Below are 27707 nucleotides of genomic sequence, written 5' to 3' on the forward strand. Positions count from 1 at the left end.
AACATGGGACGCAAGCAGGGTTTCCCCTGCCCCAACCCATCTCTTTGCCTTGCACCTTAGTCAGTTTATCTTAAACTGTGGGTAGATTCAGGTGACCTGTGAAAAATAAGCAGGAAGGAAACAGTAGTGTCTGACGGAGTCGAGTTCACGAATCCCAGAAGATGCTCTAGCTCTTGATGGAGTAGTGCTTGCAACACAGGAGACTCTAAAGAAGACATTACTGGAAAGACTGGTGAACAATGGGGAGGTGAATGTGCAGGAGTCAAAGTTTGAGAGAATAATGGGTAATGGTGCTGCCAAACGAACAGGTGAAATTCTAAGGGCAGCTGTAGTGGCAATCGGCACCGACAGCACCAAAGAAGTCGTATACATTGACAGCGTCAAGGTCAGAACTCTCGATGATGATGAATGCCTCGGTGCTGAATGTTGATTTGACGCTGATGGAGCCAAAAGGTCTGGACATCTAGACCTGATTGATGCCGATGGGTCAGAAGGTCCTGGCGCTGACGAAGTTACTGGCGTCAAAGGTGGAGCAGTAGTTTTCGAAGACAAGAGATGAGGCGAGTATGAATTTCGAGGCTGAGCTGATGAAGGCGATGGTGTCTTTGCCGATAGAGTCGAGCCCCTCAGCACCGTGCCTAGCTTGCTACCTCTGCACAATGGCTACCTAGCTGGCACTGCAGTCGAGGTTAGAGAAGAAATGTGTCTCTCCTTTTTCTTGTGGGGTTCTCCCAACAGGGAGCGATGGTGAGCATGCTTATGTTTATGTAATCGCTCCCAACCTCTTTCCTGAGTTTTTATAAAGGCAGTCGAGTCCAAATTTGACAGTACCGAAGCCATGAGGCCAACACTGACTGTGTCAATAGGCTGAGCGCTGTGGTTTTTGGCAGGAACTGGGGACTCAGTCTTGGCGTCCCCGGGCGGAAAATATTTTCATATAAAGATGCCTTGAGGTGAAGTTTGCGACTTAGGTGAATTTTCTTTTTAAAAGATAGGCATACTTTACAAGCACTGGTATTGTGTGAGTCACCCAAGCAGATGAGGCAATCAGAACGCCCATTGGAGGAGTGCATCATGCCCTTACAAGTAGCGCAGCACTTAAAACTCTTCAGAGTAGACATAGCCAAGTCCCAGAAACAGTCCCGAGTCAGCCAAGAAGTCAGAAGTAAAATGCTAAGCCAAAGGATAAAACTAAGCTGAGTCCAGAAACAGTCTATGGTCAAAAAGTCGAGCAAAAATAGTCAAAAATCAGTCCAAAACACAAAGAAAATGGTCAAGTAACAGTCCGTAGTCAGACAGAAAGATAAAAACAAAACCACAGTCTCTTACAGGAACGAGGGGAAACGGGAGCAGATCCTTCCAGAGGCAATGTGAGCAGCGGGCAAGAAGGAACTGAAGAGAGAGGTGCTCTACATCCATCTTGTAGGCTCTGATAGCACTACACCTTAAAGGGCCAGTGATGCTTAAACAAAGCTATAGATTCTTCTGAGGGCCTCCTGTGCAGGCGCAGAAGACCCAGTTGTGAGTGACCATGGATCCCTACAGAGATGTATTGTTATTCCCATATTTCAGCAGAGGATGAGAAGGAGTGACTTGCCTAAGACCATCTTATGAATTCCTGACAGAAATGAGATTTGAACCATGGAAGTTTCCGTTACACTCTTCAGCATTAATAGTATTCATAGCCATCTAGTTTCATAGAGGTTATTCTTACTCTCATTTATGATAATTTTGTCCAGTCAACAAGAAAGCCTTTATCGTTACCCAGCTGTTTGTTATAATTACTCTGTTGGTCATAGCTGCTTAACTTGCACTTTATCATGATAGTCCATATTTTCCTGTGCCATTCTTTCACTACTGGCTTTTTGTCACATTTCTCTCTTTTTAAGAAGCATTCTTGCCCCTGCTGTTCTATGTTTTCCTTTACAGTTTCTTGAACCACTCAACAATACAACCCGTTGGTGAAGAATATTGGAAACATGCCTTAGAAGTTGTTAAAGAAATTGCAAGAAATATCCTAGAAAACAATCTTTAAGGCATGTTTCCAATATTCTTGTATCACTTTAATACATGAATCCTGCATGCATAACATGGCACCTCCAACATGTACCTGAAGTGCTGTTATTAAGGTGTGTAGGACTTGCAGGCATAATATCCTGTTTCATAATTCTATCACATATTTTAATTTTTGTATTAACTGAAATTGCTGAACCTGCTATGCATATGTATGTCCACAGCAGGCCTATTCACATGTTATGTTCAACACTCGTACAAAGAGCGCACACTGTACACAGGTACAGTCATTCACATGTTATGCTGATTGCAGGTACAGAAGTACACTTTTTGTCTGTGCCATGCATTTGAAGGGCCCATATCAGGTTCACTTTTAAAGTGAACACAGGTACAGTCATTCACACAAACACATGTGCGAGTGTACAGACATCTGTACACTCGTACAGTATAATGTCTGAATCGGACTAGTGTGACAGGGATCTTAACAAAGTTCTTAAAGTGGTTACATAACAGTTATGAGAAAATGGTTCCCTGCCCCCATCCCCAAACCTCACAATCTAAAAGGTAGACAACAGTAACAGCCACCAGGGAAGCTGCACTGGGGTTGGATGGGGCTGTTATTTTACATAGAAACATAGGAAGCTGTCCTAAACCGAGTCAGACCATTGGTCCATCTAGCTCAGTATTGTCTGCACAGACTGGCAGTGGCTTCTCCAAGGTTACTGGCAGGAGTATCTCTCAGCTCTATCTTGGAGATACTGCCAGGGAGGGAACTTGGAACCTTCTGCATGCAAGCATGCAGATGCTCTTCCCAGAGCGGACCCATCCCCTAAGGGGAATATCTTAGTGCTCACACATGTATTCTCCCATTCAAATAAAAATGAGGGTGGACCCTGCTTAGCAGAAGGGATAATTCATGCTTACTATTTCAAGACCAGCACTCCCCACTAAAAATATAAAATCTTTCTCACTGCTAAATATGAAAGAATCACCACTTTAAAAGGTGTCTCTGCCCAATTAGCAGGGATATTGAATGTGCTCTATGTACTTAAACGTGAGGTTCGTGATCTGCAAGTACTGAAACCAATTATAATTATGAATTTTGATTCTGTTAATGTCAAAGACATGTCTTCTGTTTCTGTACCATCTGAACTTTTCAAGGCAGTTGAGGAGGCTTCTATTAATTTTACTCTGTTACACAAATCCAAAATATCTGTTTATCAGTAGTATATGGCACAAAAAAGGTAGTTTGGTTGGTACTTCTAAATACTGAAACCCTCAATATAGTGAGCAGAAGAATTTTTATATTGCTAAGAAACCAGAAATCACATGGAGGTTTTAGAGACAAGGCTGTTACTTCGAATCTCCTCCTGAAGAGAGTGTGTGCATTCACACACCAGCCAAACTTACCCCAAAGTCCATTCGAGATCCTTGGAAGCACTCCACACACAAATTGGGTTTTGTCTTCTGAATTCTAGCTTATCTCCATGTATTTCCGGGTTATTAAAATGCTGGTTTTAAGAGAGTTTTTCTGAAAACGCCAGAGCAAATAGGGAGAGGCACTGACATAGAATCATTGTGTTCCTATCCAAGGAGCACTCTCTCGCTCTCCCCATAAGCTGGAAGGAGGCATGCAATGCGAACAGTTTCCAAAAGAAAACCTGAGAGCAGAGGGGAGAGGCTGCTTCCCTCAGACGCCTTGAGTGTAATTCGAAGTGGATTCACTCAACATTTGCCCCACAGCATGAAGCCATGTGTGAATAACTCCATGGCACCTTTTCCCGAGAGCATCATTAGTCTGAAGATTCCCAGCAACAGAAGAAAACTCTGGAACTCTTCAGCCCCCTCCCCTTGCACAGTTTTTGATGGAGAAGGGGGCTCTTATCCTCTTGCTTCAAGAAATACAGAAACTGCCCCAAGCAGTACCACAATGGTGTGTGTGTGTGGGGGGGTCTAACAGGGGTGTAAAGTGGCACACTCAACCCACCAGATACTCTGCAGCATTAACACACTGCACTATACCAAAGTGAATGGCCCTGCCCCTGAAACCTAACTCTTAAGGACTGGATAAAAAGACAAAAGGAGATGATGTCTGCTTGTGGTGGGTATTAATTTTATGTTTCACTCCTGTGCTGATTAGTTCAGTTACCAAGCTAGTGAGTGGAGGGACTCCCCATTGACTATAGGAGTAGGAGAAGGCTAGCAGGCCTGCTTTGCAGCAGAGACTTTCTCACTGCCTTTGCCCAACGTTTTGTGCATCAGTATTATGACTAAAAAATAAAGTGCTGCCCCAAAATGGGCACCTTTGGCATCACGAGGATAATTTTTCAGAAGAGTTTGGTCTGCTGGCAGTCAAAGGGATGTTGCTCTCTGGTCTGGGATGCTTGTCCACCTTGCAAGAAATAAGACCAGGAGCCCTCCTCCTCTCTGTGACAAGAGCTGGCTTTCTTGTCTCTGCCAGAGAGGCTCTGCTGCAAATTCCAATCAGGAAAGAGGATTCTGGCGAGAAGTCATATCCACAGAGGGAGATGATTACCCAGTTGGGTGAATAGAGTTCCTTCCTTGCCCCCACATTCTTACAAGGAAGAGGTTGGCCAGGCTTGCTGTTTTGTCCTTGTGGGATTGCATGAAGAATTGGTCAGGGACACTTGCCCTTATTGCTAGAAATCAGTCCAGGAACTCTGTGTGACCAGAACTTATATTCTCTTCCTTGGGGCATAAAGCAGCAGTTGGCAGAAGCTTCTCATGTTGTCAGTAAACTAGTGTTGAATCTGGCTGCTACTGCTAGCACAATAAAAATGCAAGTTCACAGAACAGGGGCCCTACACGTGTCTGAAGTGGTGGAATCTTTGCATGGGGTAGTAGGGACATACTACAACATTTGTATTGCATTTGAACTTTAGGCCCTAGCCTCTCCAGACTAAAATACACATGCATGCAATACATATTTGATTGCTGACTATATTTAATACTACAAAAAATGTCAGCTGATACCAGTAAGTTAAAATGCTTTTATTTAAAATAAATGCCTTGTTGTAACTTTAAGCACAAAATCAGTTATTGAGATTGCTAGACACATCCTAAATCCACAGAGAAATTCAGAGGCTGACATCCAGATTAACATTGTGCACATCCCTAGTGCTTTGTTAGTCTGCGTATCAGCTGTTGTATTGTTGTTTTAAGGCTGCTTGAACAGTTGTTTTCACACATGGTCTGTTCAGGATTCCACTGCATCACTGTTTAAAATATTTAAATATAAAATGATGGTTTTGTGTAAAGAATTTAAATATCACAAAAATAAAGAGATTGTGGAAATATAGAACATTTGTTGATGCATGTGATTCATAAGATTAATTGAAAGTATGGATTCTGGAACGGTGGCCATATGTTTTAGATTAGGATCCAGAAAGGATCAATGTTTGGAAAGGAGATGTTGTAATTCTATACAACTTCTATTTACAAGAATGTAAATAGACGTAAATTCACAAAGATGTAAATTCACAGAAGTTCAACCATTATTGTCCATAATGTATTGATAGAGCTACAGTAGGCACTGGAGTAAGATTATTAATCCCAGTACACCTAATTTATGCCTAGCTTGTCAGTAATACATCAGTTTCCTCATTTTTCCTTGCCACTATTTCCTTGTCAAAGATCTTAAATCCTGCTCTGACCACCTTAGTTTCTATGTATGGATTTAAACAAGTTATGAAAACAGAGCTAGACCCAGGAAGAGAACTGTGTTTGTCTCCAGGAAACACATATTTACAAGGAAAACAAGAAAAATATTCTTTTAGGATATTTTCAAAAAAGAAATCTGCACTTTAGATTCTTCACAATCTGAATGTCAGTCAGATGAATAAGGAGAACTCAACTAGAAGAGAAGAACAAACACATATCAGTTAATAGGAATTCATTGCTCTTTGTTTTTCTTTGGTTCATCATTATTGCAAATAATGAGAATGCCACATGTACAAGCTATGCAAACTGAAAGCTGAAGCAAGCAACATTTTTTTCTCCTAGCCAACCCAATATTGCTATATGTGGTGTTGAACTCCAATAATGAGATATAAAGTAGACACAATAATACTATTGGTTATACCAATTTCTGCTGAAAACTGACAATTCCAAAGGGTATAGGCCTAAGTTTATCTAAAATATCTAACACCCCTCCCCATTTTTAGGAAGCTACTGCTATATTAGTCCTGCAAAGAAAGCAATGCTAAATAGGCAAGGTGATATATTTTCCTTGATTAACCTTCATTATACAGAATGAAATTATAGCTTATTCTGGTATACAGACACAGCAGGGTTGTTTATAAATGCTGATTTTGTTGGTCCACTGAGATAGATGGTTGCCTAATTGAAAAAGATTCTTGCATTGTACAGATAAGTCTAGTTCATCAGTATGTAATATGCAGTTCAGCAATACATAGTTGCTTTAATCATCATCTTAAGTAGTTTCTGGAACTGCAACTTAGCAAAAACACTACTTCATAGGCATATGTATATAAGGACTGTAAGCATTATCTCCTCCTCACTTACTGCCCAGACTTATATATGAAGCTGGTTCAGCTGGAGTATCAGTATTCAAGAGTCACTCGAGTACTCTGAAAAAGCCTCAAAGGGGGCACTTGTGAAAGCAGCCTGCATCACACACCACACACTTTCCCCAACTGCAGTGTCTTCCCCACACTCTCCACATATATGGAGTAGGGAAAGGGGCTAAAATTAGGGAAACATTTGAAGAAGGAGCTCAAAATTAAACTTTGCCTATGGCGGCAGCCATGTAACTTGAGCTAGCTCTGCAATTCAGAACATACTGCTTTACAACAGATTGTTATGAACAGGGCTGGACTGTGAACAAATTTTGAGGCAACATGAACCTGTCTGTATTCTTGCAAAGGAAACTTCCATTCTCTTGTCTGAAGAGTTAAAGGTAAGGTAAAATGTGCTGTCAAGTCGATTTCGATTCCTGGCGACCACAGAGCTCTGTGGTTTTCTTTGGTAGAATACAGGAGGGATTTACTATTGTCTCTTCCCACACAGTATGAGATGATGCCTTTCAGCATCTTCCTATATTGCTGCTGCCCAATATATACAGCGGGGATTCAAACCGGCAACCTTCTGCTTGTTAGTCAAGCCACATTATGTGCCACATAAGGTGAGCCTTGCTTATTTTCCCGGAAGTTCTCACCTCAAGACAGTAACACTTTTGGGCTCAGTCACACTCCTGAATAAATATAAATCAACCCTAAGTGTGTGTATTCAGGCTGCTGTGGTGTCCCTGACAAATACAGTTCCAACAGCAAAATATTAGCAGCATTTCAATACATCTATGGTAACTGAGCCAAGTAAATTACATCATCAGTAAAAAGGTAAAGTGTGCCATTGAGTCAGTGTTGACTCCTGGTGCCCACAGAGCCCTGTGGTTGTCTTTGGTAGAATACAGGAGGGGTTTACCATTGCCATCTCTCACATAATATGAGATTATGCCTTTCCGCATCTTCCTATATGGCTGTTGCCCAATATAAGTGTTTCCCATAGTCTGGGAAAACACCAGCGGCGATTTGAACTGGCAACCTCTGGCTTGCTAATCAAGTCATTTCCCTGCTGCACCATTAGGTGGCTGACACATCATCAGTACCTGATGCTAACCTTTTGAATCAGTGGCCAAAACATAATAAAACATTGCATGTTGCATAAACTGTCTGTCTAGCATCCAATGGGCATCTGATTACTCCTGAGCTCGTTTCCTTAGAACTAGTTTATAAATTTTTAAAAATGCAACATACAGCAGTCTCCATAACAGTAGGATTTAGGTGTTCTCTCAAGACAGCGTAGACACTTGGAGACATAGGGAGAAGGTCTGATGGAGAAGGTGGATCTGTGGAATCATTCAGGCTTCAGAAAAACAAACCAAAACACATATTTAATGAGTAATAATAAAAATAATAATGGAAAACTCTCCATTATTTGTTTACATCCTCCTCATCTAGTTATTTTAATGCAGACTGTAAGTTCTCTGGCTGTGGACTGTATCACTTGTATGTCCTGTGCGGAGTCTTTTCTGTAGTGGCACCCTCACCGTGGAACTCTTTTTCCAAGGACAATCTCCAGCTCAGCTTGGTTTTTGTTTTCAGAAGAATAAAAATCTCTCTCTCTCTCAGGACGAAGTCCTACTGAATAAACAGCCGGCATAATTTTTTGTATTTTCTAGAATTCTGGATGTTTCTTATAACTTGTGCTGCTGCTTATTTGTAGTTTATATGATATATTGTTCATGTTTGTATGTTTATACTGACATTTGTTTTTATACTGTTGTTTATAGTTTGTGTTGTAAGCCACCCTGAAATATTTATTTCCAAATAAATATTGGAACCAATCAATACTACGTAAGAGCAGCAGCATACCATACATTTCACCTTCCTTGCATCATGATCAGTAGGGCAAACTGTAGCTTAAAACACCGTGTGTGCATCTGCCTCCTACAGCAAGAAGGGGCCCAAGTCTCCACTGGCATTGCTATTGATCTGTGATTTATGTATCTTATGTATCGTAATTATGTACTGAGAGGGACTGCAGCTCAATGGTAGAGCATCTGCTTTGCATCCAGAAGTCCCAGCTCACTCCCTGAATGGGAAAGACTCCTGTCTGGAACTCTGGAGAGCTGCAGTTACATAGTGTGTAGGCAATACTGAGCTAGACTGACCAATGGCCTGACTCCACAAAAGGCAGCTTAATATATGTTAATAAACAAGCATTTTCACAATAGAAGTGCTTAAAGTGAGAAGTGACAGGGCTCAAGCTTGCTGTAAAAAACGACAGCTGCTGGCCTAGAAACTCCCCCCCCCCAATCCTAGAAGCTTGTGGCTACTTAGGGGCAACTTGTGGCTACTTAGTGGCAAGGAGAGTCACTTTACATTGTGCATGCACTCAGAGGCATGAAAGCATAGTCTTCATTCATACTTCACATATTCCAGGTGAAGCCTTAGTGAACACGTTCTGGAGCGCAGCCCTTCAATAAACACCTGTTTAAAACCACCCAAATGATGAAAGCTTGATTTCCAAATGAAGGGACTGAGCTTGTCAGTGGGCTGAGAGTGCCTTACAGACAGATTACCCATGTATTAAGAGTGGGTGCACAGACAATGCCATTAAAGGAATTTCATTTTGCAGCTAAAGGACAACATGTTGATGGTGCTGGTTTTCCGGATTTCCCAGGCGGTGCTGGTTTGCCAGTCTAAGATGTTTGGCAATTATTAGCTGAAATAATTAGTACAATTACTCACATTTTGGAGACTGGAATAAATACAGACGGAACGTAACCTTTGGTTCCTCCTTCCATAGGTCTTGATACTAAATAGAGAAAACAAATTAAAGATTACGGACATTACCTCTGCATCTACAACAAGAAACACAGAGTTGTTCTGCTTCTCTGCTTACAGTAAGATGCCACTTTGCATTGCACATTCAGTAATGCAGCACTGTGAATTTGCTCTTTATCCCACATGTAACAGGATTATATGAAGAACAGTTATGCTTTGTTTGCACATGGGAATTCACTGGATGAAGGCGGGGCTAATTCCATGAAAGAAAGGAATAAAATTATATTAAGCTAATCAAAATAATATTTCAAGAGCATTTACATTATTTTTCTGTGTGTATTTAGTAGTCCAGTATTCAACTAGCAGCAATCATTATAACTCATCTGCTGCTTTCCTTAATGTACCCTGTATGTGTGTTTACATGTGACTGACTATATGCATGTTTATTTAATAATTTAAAGAGTTTTCCAACCATTCATTGGCTTCAGCTCTCTCAAACCTGATTTTTTCTGATTATTTTTAAGCTCCTGCCTTTCTTAATGATTGGCTCTCCCAAAGGCACTAGACTTCTGTGCTGAATTCAGAAGAAACATATTGTCTCCCCTGATGAGTTTTGGTGCTCCAGCCAGATGCAGAGCTCCTTCATTCCCAGTATTTTCGAGTGCTGCCTGTCAACCAGTGCTAACTTTCCCATTTCTGTATGTAAACCGCTTCGGGAACTTTAGTTGAAAAGTGGTATGTAAATATTTGTTGTACTGTCGTATTCGTATCCCTTTTCACTCTCACTGGAAAGTTGTAAGTAAGGCAGGAGCTTTAAAAGATGCAGAATAAACCAGTGTGTAGAAAAGCCATAGAAATTAGGAGACGGGAGCAAATCACACACAAAGCATGTATTTCCACCACTCCCCTCTAAATAAAAATCAGCCTTATGAGGATGAGATATTTAGTGAAAGAGTAGTAGAATAAAAGGAAATGCTTAACCCCTGCTAACTGGGCAAAGAGGCACCTTTTACTGTGGTGATTCTCTTTATTTAGCAGGGGGAGAGTAACTGGCCTATCCTATCCTATCCTATCCTATCCACCCTATCCTATCCATCCTATCCACCCCCAGCACAGGACCTCCAGTGACTGTTGCTGGTGTCTATCTTATGTTTCGTTTTAGAATGTGAGCCCTCTGGGGACAGGGAGCCATCTTATCTTATTTGTTGTTTCTCTTTGTAAACTGCCCTGAGATATTTTTGGAAGGGCGGTATAGAAATCGAAATAATAATAATAATAACAACAACCCCTACCTGCTGGTCATTGTTCACTCAGAATTGCTCTCCCCGCAAGCTCTCTCCCTCCAAGCAGTGGAAAGTTAAAAGCAACCCCTTCGGTTCTTTCCCCCTGCTCCTCCACTCAAAACCATGACTTTCTCAGGTGGCTTTTCATTTGCTAAAGAAGCTGAGGGACTGAACATATGAACCTGCCCTGCACTTAGACAGACCATTTGTTCATTTGTTCCATCTAGGGCATTATTATTAATTATTATTATCAGGGGCGTAACTACCATTAGGCAAGGGGAGACAGTTGTCTTGGGGCCCCACTGCCTCGAGGGGCCCCCCAGAGGCACATCACATGACTCCCCACCCGCCCATGTTGCACCCCCTATGAATTATGTTGAGTCTCTTGGAGATCGGCAGGAGCAGAGAGTAAAAAAAACTAGATTCAATGTGAAATAGATATTCACCGTATTCATAATGGAGATGTGAGTGTGAGTGCACTATATATTGTGAAGTGTGTTTGTGTGTGTATATCAGTGAGGGGCCCATTTTAAAATCTTGTCTCTGGGCCCCCTCCAACCTTGCTACGCCCCTGATTATTATTATTATTATTAAATTGGATTTCTATATCACCCTTCCAAAAAATGGCTCAGGGCAGTTTACACAGAGAAACAAAAAATAAATTAGATGGCTCCCTGTCCCCAAAGGGCTCACAGTCTAAAAAGAAACATGACAGACACCAGCAAGTCACTGGAGGTACTGTGTTGGGGGGTGTATAGGGTCAGTTACTCTCCCCCTGCTAAATAAAGAGAATCACCACATTTAAAAAGTGCCTCTTTGTTAAGTTAGCAGGGGTTATCCACACTAACTGGCAGCAGTTCTCCGTGAATTTTGATGGGGTCTTTCCCAGCTAGCACAAGAGGCTAGAAATTGAAACTGCAACCGTCTGTATGCACAATATGTGCTCTGCTACTGCCTCTTCTGCTCATCTTCAGCATTTTCAGTGTAATACAAGGAACAAACATTCTTCACAAGAAAATGTATTCAAAGCATGATCTAACCTTCATTTGACTGAGAGCTGTAGTGTTTTCCAAAGACTTGATCTTTGGGCATATCAGGATAAAGATACTTCAGTGGATTTTCAGGAACATTATCTGCCATAATAACTTTGTAATCTCGTAAAATGTCCGCAAATGGCAGTGCAGTTAAACGACCCTTGTTATATGGTTCAACTGAATGGAAATGCACTTCTCCTGCAAGGACAACGTCGTTGTTAATAAGAAGATAGATAACCAGGTAATTGTCTCAGTTTGTTTTTCTTAAATATAAGAGAAATCACAACTCGTGTAAGATAATAAAAATGCCAGATACACAAACAGAGCGCAAAACGAGAATTGAAGCAAGCAATAGATCCATTTCCCCCTGGCCTGCTAAAAGGCTAAACTAATGTGTGACATAGTGGGCTATTGTGGCATGGGGCACAGAGAGTGAGGTATAAAGTCCGTACAATGGTACTTATTTCATCTTGCATTCACAGTTAAAGTCACACTGAGACTTAAGGTATCTACCTGCCAAACAAAATATTCTGTGGGAGGCCCCTCTGCTCCATGTGACTCAGGCTAAGCTACAATGGCCATGCAGGTGAGACAGGGCCTACTCAGTGGCTGCCCTCAGATTATGGACCCCACTGTTGAGACCTGCTCTCTCACTTCCCTCATGGGCTTCCATAAACAGGTTAACGGCCATCCTCTTAATTCATGAGAGAAGACTGAAGCATGAGAGAAGACTGGAGGGATTTTAGCTGTGGTTGAATGTGCTTTGCTCCGCTCCTGTGCTCTATTTCAGTGTTGGTTTTTTAGTGTATATTTTAATCTATGGTCTTTAATTTGTTTTGAATTAGTATGTTTTTCTGTTAGGGGTGAGCTACCCTTTGGGTCAGTTGATGAACAGAAACAAAAACAACCAAAAAAGCAAACAGACATAAAATAAAATAGAAACACAGCATGACCAAAAGGTCATGATGCGCAATGGCTACTAGTCTTGATGACTTTACGATGCCTCCAGGTACAGAGGCAGGATCCCTCTGAAAACCAGTTGCAAGGGAGCAACAGCAGGAGTGGGGACATGCCTTCACCTCCTGCTTGTGGGCATCCCAGAGACAACTCATGGGCCACTGTGAGAAACAGGAGGTTAGACTGGGTAGGCCTTGGGTCTTATGTTCTTATTGCATCTATGTATGTTCTACGCATGCACCTAATTTTGTTCCGCAGCTGCTTGTTCAGAAGATCCTTTTGCCCCTCTCATTGCTCTTATCTCTTTGCTTCTCCCTTCCCTCCCTCTAGCATCTCACACACTGTTGGAATCTAGTGCGTTTTCTGTGTTAGGACTTGTCATGTCATGTCTTTTGTATGTTATTCTCTGTAAAGCACCTTGTAAGTTCACAGTGAGGAACAATAAAGCTAACTCTCTCGGTTCAAAAAGCCATTTGGCATTGGCAATTTGGCAGGAAAGCTTTTCAAAAGAAGAAAATGGTTGGGGTGCACATCCTGTGCTTATATCCAACCGCTTCTTGAGCTCTGAGGCAAGGGGAGGAGAGCAAAGTGTTCTGCACTCACCATTATAGCACTTACCATTTTCTGACTGGTTTACCCAGGTAAAAGTAATCCCTCCTAAGTTGCTTTCACTAAACCTCAATAAAAATGTTCCAGGCATCTTGTCCTTGAGCAAGCTCCGTTCCTTCTCTTTGCTCACAAAACCCATTATACATCTGTAAATACACCGGAAAAGAAATGACAGCTTTATGTACACAGAGCACATGCCTGTCAGAAATATCTGAAGAATTCACTTTGCAAAATGTTATGCAGCAGTCCCAGATAATTGCTGGTCTAAGGGTCAAACCACACATGAAGTGGGAGATCAATCACTCCACTTTTTAAAAACTTTTGAACATGTGCAGGAAGCTTTGAATTTGATCGGGACAGTGACATTGAGGGGGCAAAGTGTTTAACTCTTTCCCCTTGTACTGTTTCAGTAATCTAAGCCCTGCCCTCAGAGATGCATTCAGCCTAGCAGGGAAAAATATTTTCAGGGAGGCAATTAGATTAGAACAAGATGGGGAGGATTAAATACTACCTCTTTGAATGCCTAATAAATTTCAAAGCTTCTTGCACCCATTTAAAGAGAGAAAAAGACAGGAGATTTGATCACAGGTCTCCTACATCACATGGTTAGGCTCTAATTTTCAAGTGCTCAGATAAGAAAAATACTTAAAGCTGTGATATTTGATGGGTCAGCCCTCAGCTTACATAGTCAACTCTGCAAGGTAGCAGTGTATTAGAACTGAGCAGAAGTTATTGCTACTGTGCATTGTAGTGAATTGTCATGCTAGACTGGTGCAGCAAAACACCCAGGATCTTGTCCTCTGGATGACCCATCTACACCAGTGCAACTCACTTGTGCAAAGCCTTCCATGATTCAAATGCAGGTAACGTGCTATGACAAGTGGCAAAACCTAACTACGTCCTCAGTTATGCTGTTAGAACCAGAACTCCCTCTATATCATTACTCCCTGCATATGCTTAATTCTCCCACTGAAATCAATGGGACTTAAAAATGACTAACTGCTCTGGGCCGAGCCCAATATCTGTACTATTGATTTCATAAACAAAAGATACAAACAATATTCTCCATTGTATGTGAAATTATCAAAACTCTGCTCACCCATCAATCCAAAGAGGAAGAATGTGCTTTTTAATTAGATCCAAGATTGCTTCAAGCCAAATCCAAAATGTAAATGATTTACCAGGCAAGTGTTCCTGTTTACAAAACAAATTAGATATACAGAAAGATTTACTAATATTTTAAATACTGTACTAAGAACTATATTTACTTTTGCTTTTATTTTTAATAGCTCCATGGTTTCTCAGACTCCTGGAGGTCACTTACAACAGTATTACTAAACAGTATGGAATTTAGTTTGCCCTAAGAGCATGAGAGATTGCAAAGATTTTGCACATCAATGGTAACATACCAAACCTTCTGAAATCAATCTTCACAATATAGATTTTTGCTGCTCATAGCAAGTTACCTACTAAGATCTAGTATCTCTTTCTTACACAGCTATACAAAGTATTTCTGGCCTGATCTACTGCTATTGCTGCTGCAGCTGCAATAAGGGTTTTGGGGAAGTTTACAAGGGTTTGGGGGAAGCGTAACTTATTTATTTATTTATTATTTATTTATTTGATTTATATACCGCCCTTCCAAAAATGGCTCAGGGCGGTTTACAATTAAAACAAACTTGTAAAACAATGAAAAGCTAAAACAAATTAAAAACAGTAACACAACAATTAACAATTTAAAAACATTTTAAAACAAGAATTAAACATTGTCCCCAGACCCCAGCTCAAGACGACACGTAGAGTTAATATGGATTAAAAGGGCCACAACTTTATTAACTATTACATAGACATGGCAGACTGGAACACCAGGTGATTAATCACCCTTAGAGAACAGTGCGGGCCAATAGAAGCAGGTCAGAACTCTGAAGTCCTACTCATCACCCTACTGGGTGACACACCCTGGCTCGGGAATGGGCAGGTAAGCCCCACTCAATTCCGTCAAAGCCAACCCCCCCTTCTGTAAGAGAGGATCTGGATACTTCTAGGCATTCGTCCACCCCTGACCGCACAGCCCAAAGGTTGGAGAAGTCCTGAAGCAGGTTTCATGGCAATCATTTTCCCCGTGCCGCACAGGCCACAAAGGAGCGATTAACCAATCACCCTTTTACATATCCAAGGGTGCTCACCGATATTCTAACCCTCAAATTACCACCCGGCCTGCACTGTCACTGCCATTGTGGCCAACCTAACTCTAACTACGCACCCAGAACACAGAACGGAGTAGGCGGAAAAAACCTCAACAGTGGCCAATGCGTTGGGAGCAAAAAGTTCCTACTCAGCCCCTTCAGGCGACCAGTCGCTAGACCCGCTCTGTACTGGGGAGGGAGGGAGGGAGGAAAGAGCTCCTTCTCCTGCGACTGCCTGGCCCCAACTGAAAAGAGAATGGGGCGGGGAGCGGCTGATCCTGGCCGAAACCCCGCCCCTTGACCAAAAGGGCCAAACGGAACCCTTCTTGGGCCTCGTGCAGAGAAGGTTGGGACAAACTCCTTCCCTTCTGCACAAGGCCAAGGGGGGGGGGAGTTAAGTAATTAAAACCCCTAAATCAAGTTAAAATTTAAAATTTAGAAATTTTAAAATTTTAAAAACCCGGAAAAGCCAGGCCAAACAGATACGTTTTAAGGACCCTCCTGAAGGCCAACAGGGAACTCAAATTACGGATTTCTGCAGGGAGCGTATTCCACAGCTCCGGAGCAGCCACAGAGAAGGCCTGCCTCCGAGTCGCCACCAGACGAGCCGGTGGCAACTGGAGACGAACCTCCTCAGATGACCTTAGTGTGCGGTGCGGATTGCGCAGAAGAAGGCGCTCTCTAAGGTAACTTGGACCTAAGCCGTTCAGGGCTTTAAAGGTAATCACCAACACTTTGTATTTTGCCCGGAAACATATCGGCAGCCAGTGTAACTGTTTCAAAACAGGCGTAATATGGTCTCTCCGGGTTACCCCAGAGACCAATCTGGCCGCTGCATTCTGAACCAATTGAAGTTTCCGAACTACGTACAAAGGCAGCCCCACGTAGAGCGCATTACAATAGTCAAGCCGGGAGGTTACCAGCTGGTGCACCACTGTTTTAAGGTCATCCTCCTCAAGGAATGGACGCAGCTGTCGAATCAGCCGAAGCTGATAGAAAGCACTCCTGGCCATGGCCTGGCCACCTGAGAGACCAGGGTGAGGCCTGGGTCCAGGAGTACTCCCAAGCTGCGCACCTGCTCCTTCCGGGGGAGTGTAACCCCATCCAGCACAGGGAGAACTAACTCACTCCTCAGATTCTGAGCCCCCACCATGAAAACCTCCGTCTTGCTTGGATTCAGCTTCAATTTGTTCTCCCTCATCCAGCCCATTACTGCCTGTAGGCAGGCATTTAAAGAGTGAGTGCCATTTCCTGAAGATGAAAAGGAGAAGTAGATTTGGGTGTCATCAGCATACTGAAAACACCCAGCACCAAATCTCCTGATGACTTCACCCAGCGGTTTCATGTAGATATTGAAAAGCATTGGTGACAGAATGGAGCCCTGAGGGACTCCGTATAGCAGCTCCTGCTTTGAGGAGCGACTGTCACCAAGCTCCACCATCTGGGATCTACCCGAGAGATAGGAACGGAACCACTGCAAAGCAGTGCCTCCTATTCCCAACTCCTCCAGGCGACCCAGAAGGATACCATGGTCGATGGTATCGAACGCCGCCGAGAGATCCAAGAGGACCAACAGAGTCACACTCCCTCTGTCGATTCCCTGGTAAAGGTCATCCATCAGGCCAACCAAGGCTGTCTCAACCCCATAGCCCGTTCTAAAGCCAGTTTGAAATGGGTCTAGATAATCAGATTCCTCCAAAACCGCCTGGAGCTGGTTAGCCACCACCCTCTCGATTACCTTGCCCAGCCAGGGGAGATTGGAGATTGGCCTATAACTATCCATCACTGAGGGATCCAGGGTAGGCTTCTTAAGAAGAGGTCTAACTATTGCCTCCTTCAAACAAGGAGGCACCCTACCCTCCCCCAGCGATGCATTTATGATATTAACCAGGCCATCCCCAACAATCTCTCCACTAGATCGAAGCAGCCAGGTCGGGCAAGGATCCAGAGAACAAGTGGTAGGCCGCACCACTCCAAGCAGCTTGTCCACGTCATCAAGAGTCACAGATTGAAACTGATCCATCCTAACACTGCAAGAGGGATTGCTGGATACCTCCCTCACGGACCCTGCAGAAATAGTGGCGTCGGAGGTTTTATTCATCAAGAGTCACAGATTGAAACTGATCCATCCTAACACTGCAAGAGGGATTGCTGGATACCTCCCTCACGGACCCTGCAGAAATAGTGGAGTCCAAGTCGGCCCGAATACAGGAGATTTTATTCGCAAAGAACCCACTAAAGGCATCACAGCAGAGTGTCTCTGGGAACTGATTTGAGGCAGAAGGAGCAGAGATTATACTCCTCACCACCCGGGATAACTCTGCCGTACGTGAGCCTGCAGACGCAATTCGCGCCGACCAAAAATGGGTTTTTGCCACGCGCACCGCCATTGCATAGGTCTTCAAATGGATTCTATGCTGCATCCTGTCAGATTCGAGCCGAGTTCTCCTCCACCTGCGTTCCAGTCGCCTACCAAGCCGCTTCTTAGCAGCGGTGGTGGCAATTTGGAGAGATCTTTGACAGCTGCACTGACAGCCACCATATTTCTTGAGCTGTAATGCAATTCCCCAGCCACTGCATCCAGCAGCAAGGATTGGGGGATTGCATTATAGATTTAAAAGATGGCAGCCACCAGCACAGCTGCATTGCCCCTGGGCACAAAGGGGGCCTACCAAGGCACTTGGCCAAGTAACCATGCAAACTAGCACCAACAATGACTCATTTCTAGTGTCATTTAGGAGAGCTACTTTGCATGGTAAGACCTAAACTACTCCCCATTATATCTTGCATTACTTTTGTAATGGTTGTATTACCCCATTTTGCCTCCCTCCCAAATATGTATGAAATTAGCTTTTTCTTTTGGCATTTCCAACAGGTACTGCCATTTAATCTCTACATTTTGTTAGTCTTTACTGGAGTATAGTATCACTGATAAATAGTCTTACAAATTGTTTTCTTGACTGCAGCATTAATGTCCCTATAAAGCCTGTTTTACATATAAAACTCCAGTCCTTTTCTGATAAATTAATATGAACATTGAATTTTCATTTTTCTTTGATACTTTGTTTTTTGACAACAGCTTCATTAAGATGGGGCAATCTCTTGATAAATATTTTATGTCTTTTTAAATTAATCAACCTTTCAAACTCTGTTAAGTATCTCATAACATTATGATCCCAGAGACCCAGGTTTGGGGCAGTATATAAATATGTTAAATAAATAAATAAATTTATCATTCCACCCTCACGTGGCAGAATCTGCCCTTTGCATTCATGAAAAAGGGGAAAAATATCCCTGTTCCTCCAACCTTTATATTTCTGGAATGTCTTGGCATAGGGCTTTGAAATTGGCCAGACATGTAGGACAGGATGGCAGGAACATGTGAATTTAATTTCAAGAAATTTTGTCAATCCGTGGATATTTAATGATTTTTTTCCCTACAGCAATAAAACTGCCAGAGAATTATCTCTATCTGTAGAATACTTCACACCTAGTGAAAGTGGTACTGTTACAGCTGAAAAAACAATTAGGGATGTGCAGAACGATTCTCAGTCGGAATGTTCCAACCGCAAACTGGGCTGTTTCAAGTGTTCTGAGCTCAGAACAGAATGTCCTTCAAATGAAGGGCCTGCTCCGAGCTCAGAACAGAACGACTCCATTCTAGTTCAGAACGCTTGAAACTTTCTGAGTGCCACTTTCTGAGTGCCACTCAAAAATGGTGCTCTTCTGGCCTCTGTACACACACAGCAGCCATTTATTTGATCAGCACCAACATGCAAATGGCTGCCGCCAAGTTGATTTGTGATCTGGGTGTGTTTTTGAACTGTGAAGCAAGGAACATGTGTTGTGGTCTTTACCTTCCCCTCGCCCTTACAAATGAACCAGATGTCCAAGTTGTTTGTGATCCAGAAGGGTGTGTGTTTGAACTGTCGAGCAGCAAGGGACATAGCCCAAACTAGATTCTTTTTTTCTTTTCTTTTTTAAACAAATGCATTGCTACTCAAGTTCCTGGTTACCCCCGAGATAACCCCTTATCTGGGAAATGGATTGTTGGCAACCTTAATTCTTTTTTGAGATTTTTCCAGGGTACAGAGCAAATAGCATCAGCTGGTATTTCCTGTTTTCCTGCATTTGGTCTTCTAATTCTATTAACCTTTATTTAAAGTTAGGAGCCTACATTTTGAATATAATTTTATTCATTTTAATTGTATTTTTATTTAATTTAACTAAAACCAGGATTTTTAAAAACATTAACCCTGCATTATAACTGTTTTAATTTTACTTGTGGAGCTGCTCTCCAAATGCAATTCAGTTTGGTGCACAGCACATTAATTTTTGGTGCTATGCACCAAACTAAATCACAAGCTAACATTTAGATCGTTTTTGAAACACACAAACCAGGATGATTTTTTTAAATGGGACAGCCACTTCACAGGAACCGTCAACCCAAGCTGGGAGCCACCAAGTGAGTTCTCTTGATAATAGGAGAAAGCAGGGTACAAATACATACATATATACATACATGTTAACCACCCCCAAACACACACACATATCCCTGTACTACCTCTAAAAGACTAAGTTCTAAGATTAGATTCTTATTTTTATTTATTTTATTTAACATATTTTTATACCACCCAAAACTTACGTCTCTGGGCGGTTTACAACAAAGCAAAACAAACAGAAAAAATTAAAATATTACATTTAAAGACTTTTAAAACATTGTTAAAACTATTAAGACAATATATTTAATTAAAAGCCTTGGTGAACAGATGCATCTTTAAAGACTTTTAAAAGCTGTCATTGATGAGGAGGCTCTTATTTCAGCCGGGAGCACATGCCAAAGTCTCAGGGCAACAACAGAGAAGGCCTGTCCCCGAGTAGCTACCAGATGAGCCGGTGGCAACTGTAGACAGACCTCTCCTGATGATCTCAATGGGCTGTGGGGTTCATGACAAAGAAGATGTTCTCTTAAATACCCAGGGCCCAAACCATTTAGGGCTTTATAGGTTATAACCAGCACCTTGTATTTTGCCTGGAAACTTATTGGCAGCCAGTGTAGCTCTTTCAATATGGGAGTAACATGGTCTCTCCGAGATTACCCAGAGACCAACCTGGCTGCTGCATTGTGGACCAACTGTAGTTTCCAGACTACATACAAGGGCAGCCCCACATAGACCGCATTGCAGTAATCCAGTCTGGAGGTCCCAGCTAATTCATTTCCTGGAACAAGATTATCAGGGAACTAAAAAAGTATTGTGGAATCAAATTACTCTCTCCTTTATGGGCAGCTTCACACCTCACAGGAAGCAGCAACAAACAAATGTACAGATTACGTATACATCTGTTTTTCAGATGATGTGTGAAAGGTTAGGTCATGCATCCCCTCCATGGTAAGATGTGTGAACTCCTGAGCAGGGAGTTATTCACACTTGGCTTCAGGCTTCGGGTTAAATGTGGATAGAAGCCACTGCAAAGTATACTTGTGGCATTGAGGGAAGCAGCCCCTCCCCTCTGCTCTTGGTTTACTCTAGAAACAAGTACACATTGGCAGAGACAGTATTTTCCTTCCTAGTCAATGGGGGGGGGGGGACGGGAGGGGGCGTTCCCTGCAGAGATCCATCTGCATTTGTGAAGACAGGTAAGACGTTCTCTTATCATGCTAATGATTTTATCATGCTAATGATTTTATGTCAGCACCTCTCCCTGATTGCTCTGGTGTTCTCAGGAAAAGTAGATTAAAAACAGCATTTTAAAAACCCAGACATACATCGAGATAAGTTGGAATTCACATCACAAAGCTTGATTTGTGTGTGGAGTGGGTCCAAGGATCTCAACAGCAATTCAGGGTAGGTTTGTGAACATACACACACTCCTGAATGAGATTCAGGTTATAAGCCCCATGTGTAAAACCTCCAGGAGCACAAACTCCAAGTCCTCACCGATTGACATTAAATTCCTAGACCAAACCATGAAAGACAGAAACATGCCATTTTCGCACATATGTTCCAGATCTTACCAGACTACCAAAAAATATCCACCATCCCCAAAATTCATTACTGTCCTGGAAAACCCAGAAATATACTCCCAGTGCAGACATGGGGAATGAGACAAAGCCTAGAGCAGGGATGGGGAAAGCAGAGGTTTAAATCACTTGTGTGTCTGCTTCCTGTAATGTAAGGATGTGCAAACCGGTTCAAATTCGAACCGGTTCGATGGCTTGAATTCGAACTGAACCAGCCATTAGGTTTGAGCTGCTGGTTCGAATTAAAACCGAACTGGGGGGGGGGGTGATTGGAACCAGTTCAAACCTCCCAAAGTGGGTGGGGTGGTAGTTGGCACCCAAAGCAATTGGACACTCATACAATTTTTTACCAATTTTTGTAATTCATAAAAAAAATCTGCACCACACCACCACTCGCTACATCACCACCCTCTGCGCACTACATCACCACTTGCTCTCGGCCACCCCAGTGCCCCCAAGTGCAGTTATGGGGCTGTTGAAACCTCCATTATTCCCTATGGAGAAAAACCTTAAAGATGCGTAAACTTCAAAAATCATTTAAAAATCAGCCCTTTTCCCAGTTCCTTTAAAATAATTCTGGTAGTTTCCTTGCCCCCCTTGGGCACTACCACCCACCATACTCTGCTCTAAGCCACCCTTTTCCCATAGACGTGAAGCTATACATTTGCTGGAATCCTCATTATTCCCTACAGGGAATTCAAAAATACTTTAAAAATTCACCAATAATCGGAGGAGTGTCCGATTGCCTTGGGGTTTGGTGGGTGGTGGGCACCCATGGGTGCCTACCACCCACCTTACTTTTGTGCCCCTAGGTACTCCACATAGGGGATAGGGCTGGTCTGAGTCCCATTATACCCTATGAGAAAAATAATTTAAAATATTTCAAAAATTCATAAAAAAATTGTAGGAGTGTCCGATTACTTCGTGGTTTGGGTAGTAGTTGGCACCCATATGTGCTCCACAATATGGAATAATGGGCTGGTTCGTGTCCCATTATACCCTATGAGGAAAAAATAAAAAAATTTCAAAAATTCATAAAATTTTTTACTAGTGTCCAATTGCTTTGGGGGTTGTGTGGTAGGCACCCATGGGTGCCAACTACCACCCCACCCACTTTGGGTGGTTTGAACCAGTTCAAATCAGTTCAATTCAAACCAAAATGGGGGTGGGGGTTTGAGCAAAACCAAAACTGAACCTGCTCCTCCCATTTGAACCTGGTTCAAATTCGAAATGAACCAGGCAAACCAGTTTTGTGCACATCCCTACTGTAATGTGCAAAACCAATCTAAAACAAGTTGTTTACATATGATGTTTTTGCATCACCATTTGAAACTGGTCATTTGCAGTCCATTGGTTAGACATGGGAAATGTGTTTCCTTTCAATCCAATAACATTTCAAAGTATTGTCAATCAAGGTCTAATTCTGGAATATCCTTTTTTCTTTCCCAAAGAAAACCTCATGGAGGAATACATATGTAAAGCATTACAATGGGTTGTATCCTGTGGGCAGAATGAAGTTTGCACAAATCCCTCTCCCCAACGTCAGTCCCCTGAAAAGGCTCTCCTGAGAGTTGAGAGACTCTCAGCTCATGGAATGTGCTTGCAGGGGCATAGCCACCATTGGATAAGGGAAGGGTGAGTGTCCCTAGGGCACCAGGGTCTGGGGGTACACCAGGGAACCCCCTCCCTCCCTCCCTCACACACTCAGCTGGCGAATGAAGTGCTCGCTGTCTAGGAGCCTGAGATGTAGCCCTCTCGTACCCAAACCTTTCCTGCCCAACCAGTGCTTTGTTTAAGTACTGGCTAGCCAAGATGGCTACCCACCCAACACTGAAGCAAGGCTGCCCCATCAGTTTACTTCCAGATGAGATATTGCATTTTTGCCACTGAAAAAGGTACATGTGGCAGTATTCTGCTCAAGCTGAAATGGGGTTGGGGCCCCATGATGCAAAATAGAATCAAGATGTTAACAAGGAAGAAAGCAACAGATATTAACAAAGACATACCTTACAAAACTTTGACCAGGAAAGCTGATGGTCGCTATAACTAACTCGCAGACCTAAAATTTAAGAAGAAGAAAATGTGTCCAACACCCTTTTCCAAATTCTGTTGTTTAAAATATTATGAAACAGTTTGTGGTTTTTAAATAAGTGAAGCATGATTTCTCTATTGGGTCTATAATCCAGACTGCAGTAGTATGAAGCAATCTAGGACTTCCATATTCCTGCCAAACAGTGAAGGGAAAAATGAATTTGACACAAGTCTGAACAGTCTAATAATTAGAAATAATTAGTATCAATAATTAGTAGCTTCCAACTGGTCAGAGTTTGCCACAGAGGTCAATGTTGAAAAGAATGTTTTATGTTTTCAGAGTTCCTACCTATAAGTTTTTCTGCCAGCATGCCAAGTTGATCAGAATTTAGTCCACGGCCAACGTATGATGAAAACTGCCAGCTCAGCACTTCCAAGAGCTGACTTAAAGTGATAGGTGGTGGGTTATTAAAAAAAGCCAAGTTCTGCAGCCAAATAAAGGTTAAAAATAAAATGTTAATAAATGACTCTTATTGCTCTCTTATGTTATTGTGAGCTGCCCTGGAGGCTCTGAGGGGCCAAACATCAGGGATAGAAATGCAATGAATAATAATGTTTTTTTTTTAAACTCAGTGACAGTTCAAAACTTATCAAAATAGTCAGCAGCCTATTTGGTACATAGAGACCTTCTATAAGAGTAAAAGTAGGCTGTAAAGTTTATATAAGACCTGTGCACCATTCAAGAACTTACAATAAGAACACACAAATAAGTGTTCTCACTGACTGTCAGAGAACCATGGAAATCCTTTGCAGACCAACAACAACAACAAGTATTTATATACCGCTTTTCAACAAAGGTTTCCAAAGCGGTTTACATAGAGAAATAATAAATAAATAAGATGGCTCCCTGTCCCCAAAGGGCTCACAATCTAAAAAGAAACAATCTAAACAGACCAGACATGATAGGATCTTTTCGGATGCACAGAATGCTGTTACACTAGCTGACATTTAGTAAGGGGGATTAAGGGCCAAATTATGTGTTACTTTAAACATATGCCATGCAGCTATGTGCTCCTTTTTTCTTTGTTTCATAATGTGGGGTGTGTGTGATCTAGAATGGGACCGCAGTGAGAGAGGGTGCGTTATCCCTTTCCCCCTGCGGTGGTCGTGATCCAGATTGCCCACCCCACTCTCTGTGGCTGCTATTTAGAAAACAAGCATGCAGCTGTGTAGTATGTGATTAAAGTGATGTGTGGTTTGACTGTAAATGGCCTTAGGATGGTTTTATACTGATATTTCATAGTGTAATGATCATGTTGTTTTTGTTAATCATCTCAAGCTTTCTGAGGTAGTCATTTCAGTTTTTGAGCTTTCTGAGCCAAGGCCTATTACAGCTCCCCAGCACATACAGATATGCAGGTATTTGCAATACATTGGTATATGGGTATACCTGCTAATATTGTAATGTGTGCAACTCCTTTAGCTCTTAAGTAAACTACCTTCCAACCAATGGAACTTTTCTTCCAAGTAAATGCATTTAGTTAAATCAGGCTATATAAACCAATCCATCTTCAGTTAGACTCTATTAGTAAGAAATAAAGGAAGAAAAAAGGTAAGGGAAGCTGCCATACAACACCTACCTGGGGTTCATTTGTTGACAAGTTGTACCAAATAATAGAAGCCCAAGCATTAGGCAATTGGCTAACATTAGAAATCATCACTACTGGCAAAGAACTTGTCTGGTGAAAAAGATAACAGATTATTTGTTTGTTTATCGTATTTCTATACCGCCTGATATAGAAATCCCCAGGAGGTGTACGAGTTAACATAATATTAAAACAATATTTATTTATTATTATTTGTATTTATTTAACATATTTTTATACCGCCCAAAACTCAAGTCTCTGGGCGGGTTACAACAATACAATAAAAACAACAAATAAAAAGGTTACAACATAATTTAAAATTTAAAACAAGGTTAAAACTATTAAAAACCACCAAACTATTAAAAGAGTATCTAATTATAAGCCTGGGTGAACAAATGTGTCTTGACTGCCTTTTAAAAAGTTGTAAGAGATGGGGAGGCTCTTATTTCAAGTCAAGTGTCTTGACTGCCTTTTAAAAAGTTGTAAGAGATGGGGAGGCTCTTATTTCAACAGGGAGCGCATTCCAAAGCCTTGGGGAATATAAAACAATTAAGAATGCACAAAAACAGATAAAAACCATCTCAGTAAGTAAAAACATATAAAAATTTAAATTTCATTCATTTTAAAAGCCTGGGAAAACAGGTTCGTCTTGAGGTTCTTCCTAAAAGCAGACAAAGAAGGAGATGCTATTATTTCAGCAGGGAGCATATTCCAGAGCCCTGGGGCAGCCACAGAGAAGGCCAAATTCCAAGTCATCACCAAATGAGCCAGTGGCAATCAAAACAGGACCTCTCCAGATGATCTTAACAGGCAACAGGGTTCATGTCAGTGTTGACATGATACAAAGCATATGATAGCTGCATGGTGAATGCGCTGCTGTATTAAAATGAATGCACTAGAAGTACTGTTGTAATGGCCGAAAAATGCTGTAATCAGAATGCCACGAAGTGCATGCATTCTCAAGAACAGGATTTCTGCAGGTAACCAATGTTCAGTTTCCTCTGTCAGACTCCACACAGAAGGGTAGTTGTGGTCTGTGCCAACCCACTACTCAAGCAAACTCTGAATATAAAACAATACATGTTAATATATGCAAATTGGCTTATTTTGTGACTAAGTTTGCACACTGCCTTTTCAACTAATTTTAGATTTTACAGAATTTACAAAAACTGTCACTGAGCTCTGTGGCCTTTATAGACATTTCCTGCACGTTTTTAAATAGGCATTGCTAGCAATGATTGCTAGAAACATACACCTCACAATTCAAATAAACATTCTGAGCATTACAAACCAATTTAAGAGCACTGGCTGACATGATGTGCAGTGTACCATGGGCAGCTCTGCACCACCTGCATTGCTGCAGGTGTCTAAAACAATGCAGGTGCTGTTGCACAAGACCACTCTTGCACTAATACATAAAATTGCATAACTGCACTTCCATGACACTATGGCTGTTGGAAATAATGGCTGTAGCATTGCACAAGTGCGCAGGCACAATTTTACATATTAACGCAAGAGTGCTCTTGTGCAACAGTATTGTTTTAGACACCTGCAGCAGCATGGGTGATGCAGAACCACCAGTGGTACAATCCACATCATGTCAGTCACTGTCATTGGACTCTATAGGCTTCATGATGTCGGACGCAATGGACACTGCCTGCAGTTTTCAAACAGGCTTCCCAAAAACAAGTTGCTCACCTCCATTGCAGTCATAAGAGTGGGTCTTGTGCCTGCACGAGACCATTCGGTCAGAATTGAATAGCTCCTCAAAGTGTTTAGCCCTGCCCCCTGTATGAGGTGCACTTCGTCAGTTTGGGTAGGCTAGCGTTTTCTCCTCAGTTTCTGAAGGACTGACATTTGGATTCAATCATCGTATGGAATTAGACCACAGTTCAACAAAGTAAGTAGCACTCCATGTTCTATAAACATATGTATTATCACTTCGCATACTGCAGTGGGGCCAGCGGGAGGGTCTTATGACTGCAATGGATCACTTCCAGATCAATAGTTATAGGTCAGGAACTTGTTTATCTGGATCATGATCCATTGCACCCATAAGAGTGGGTGACTAATGAGCTGTCAGTATGGAGGCGGGTGTAGTATGCTAAGGTAAGTCCCTTTTCAGCACACCCCTCCAGAAACTGGCCTGAGCTGCAGAGTGAAGATCTACTGCATAGTGCTTCACAAAGGTATGCTCAGAGAACCAGGTTGCTGCTGTGCAGATGTCTCTGAGCTTGATGCCAGCCATATGGCCTGCAAAAGTAGTGTACAACCTGGTAGAGTGAGCCTGTATAGTCTTAGGGGTCTCCACCTTTTGAGGTTTGTAGGCCAGGGAAATGAGTTCCACAATCCAGTAGGACAGCCTTTGTCTAGAAATCTAGCAACCTTTCACTTTACCCTTGTAATCCACAAAGAAGTGTTTCATCTTTCTATAGGGCTTGGTCAACTGCAAGTAGAACAAGAGCGCACACCTCACATCCAAAGAATGCAGGAAGAGTCCCAGAGCCATCATGGGATTCCAGAAGAAGATAAGTAAAATAATGTCACTGTTGATGTGGAAGTCTGTAACCACTTTAGGTCAAAACTCAGGGTCCAGGT

The 27707-nt window shown here is 42.1% G+C and overlaps 1 protein-coding gene across 18 annotated transcripts in view; it reads right to left on the bottom strand.

Annotated features, from left to right (window-relative positions):
- Positions 1–5010: 5010 nt before the first annotated feature.
- The window catches only part of STAT4 (signal transducer and activator of transcription 4), a 92475-nt gene continuing 69778 nt past the window's right edge, over positions 5011–27707 (bottom strand). For 15 of the 18 annotated variants that reach the window (XM_053273585.1, XM_053273576.1, XM_053273546.1 and 12 more), the window contains 9 exons: positions 25104–25202; positions 23813–23948; positions 23439–23491; positions 14324–14418; positions 13234–13370; positions 11665–11856; positions 9306–9372; positions 7809–7917; positions 5011–5887 (listed from right to left, as the gene is read on the bottom strand). In XM_053273585.1, the coding sequence (XP_053129560.1) occupies positions 5861–5887; positions 7809–7917; positions 9306–9372; positions 11665–11856; positions 13234–13370; positions 14324–14418; positions 23439–23491; positions 23813–23948; positions 25104–25202 (915 nt within the window). In that variant the 3' untranslated portion in view covers positions 5011–5860. The other 3 variants (XM_053273605.1, XM_053273594.1, XM_053273614.1) reach the window with 3 other exon arrangements.

Source organism: Hemicordylus capensis, chromosome 1, assembly GCF_027244095.1.
Source record: "Hemicordylus capensis ecotype Gifberg chromosome 1, rHemCap1.1.pri, whole genome shotgun sequence".
In the NCBI taxonomy this organism is placed as follows: domain Eukaryota; kingdom Metazoa; phylum Chordata; class Lepidosauria; order Squamata; family Cordylidae; genus Hemicordylus; species Hemicordylus capensis.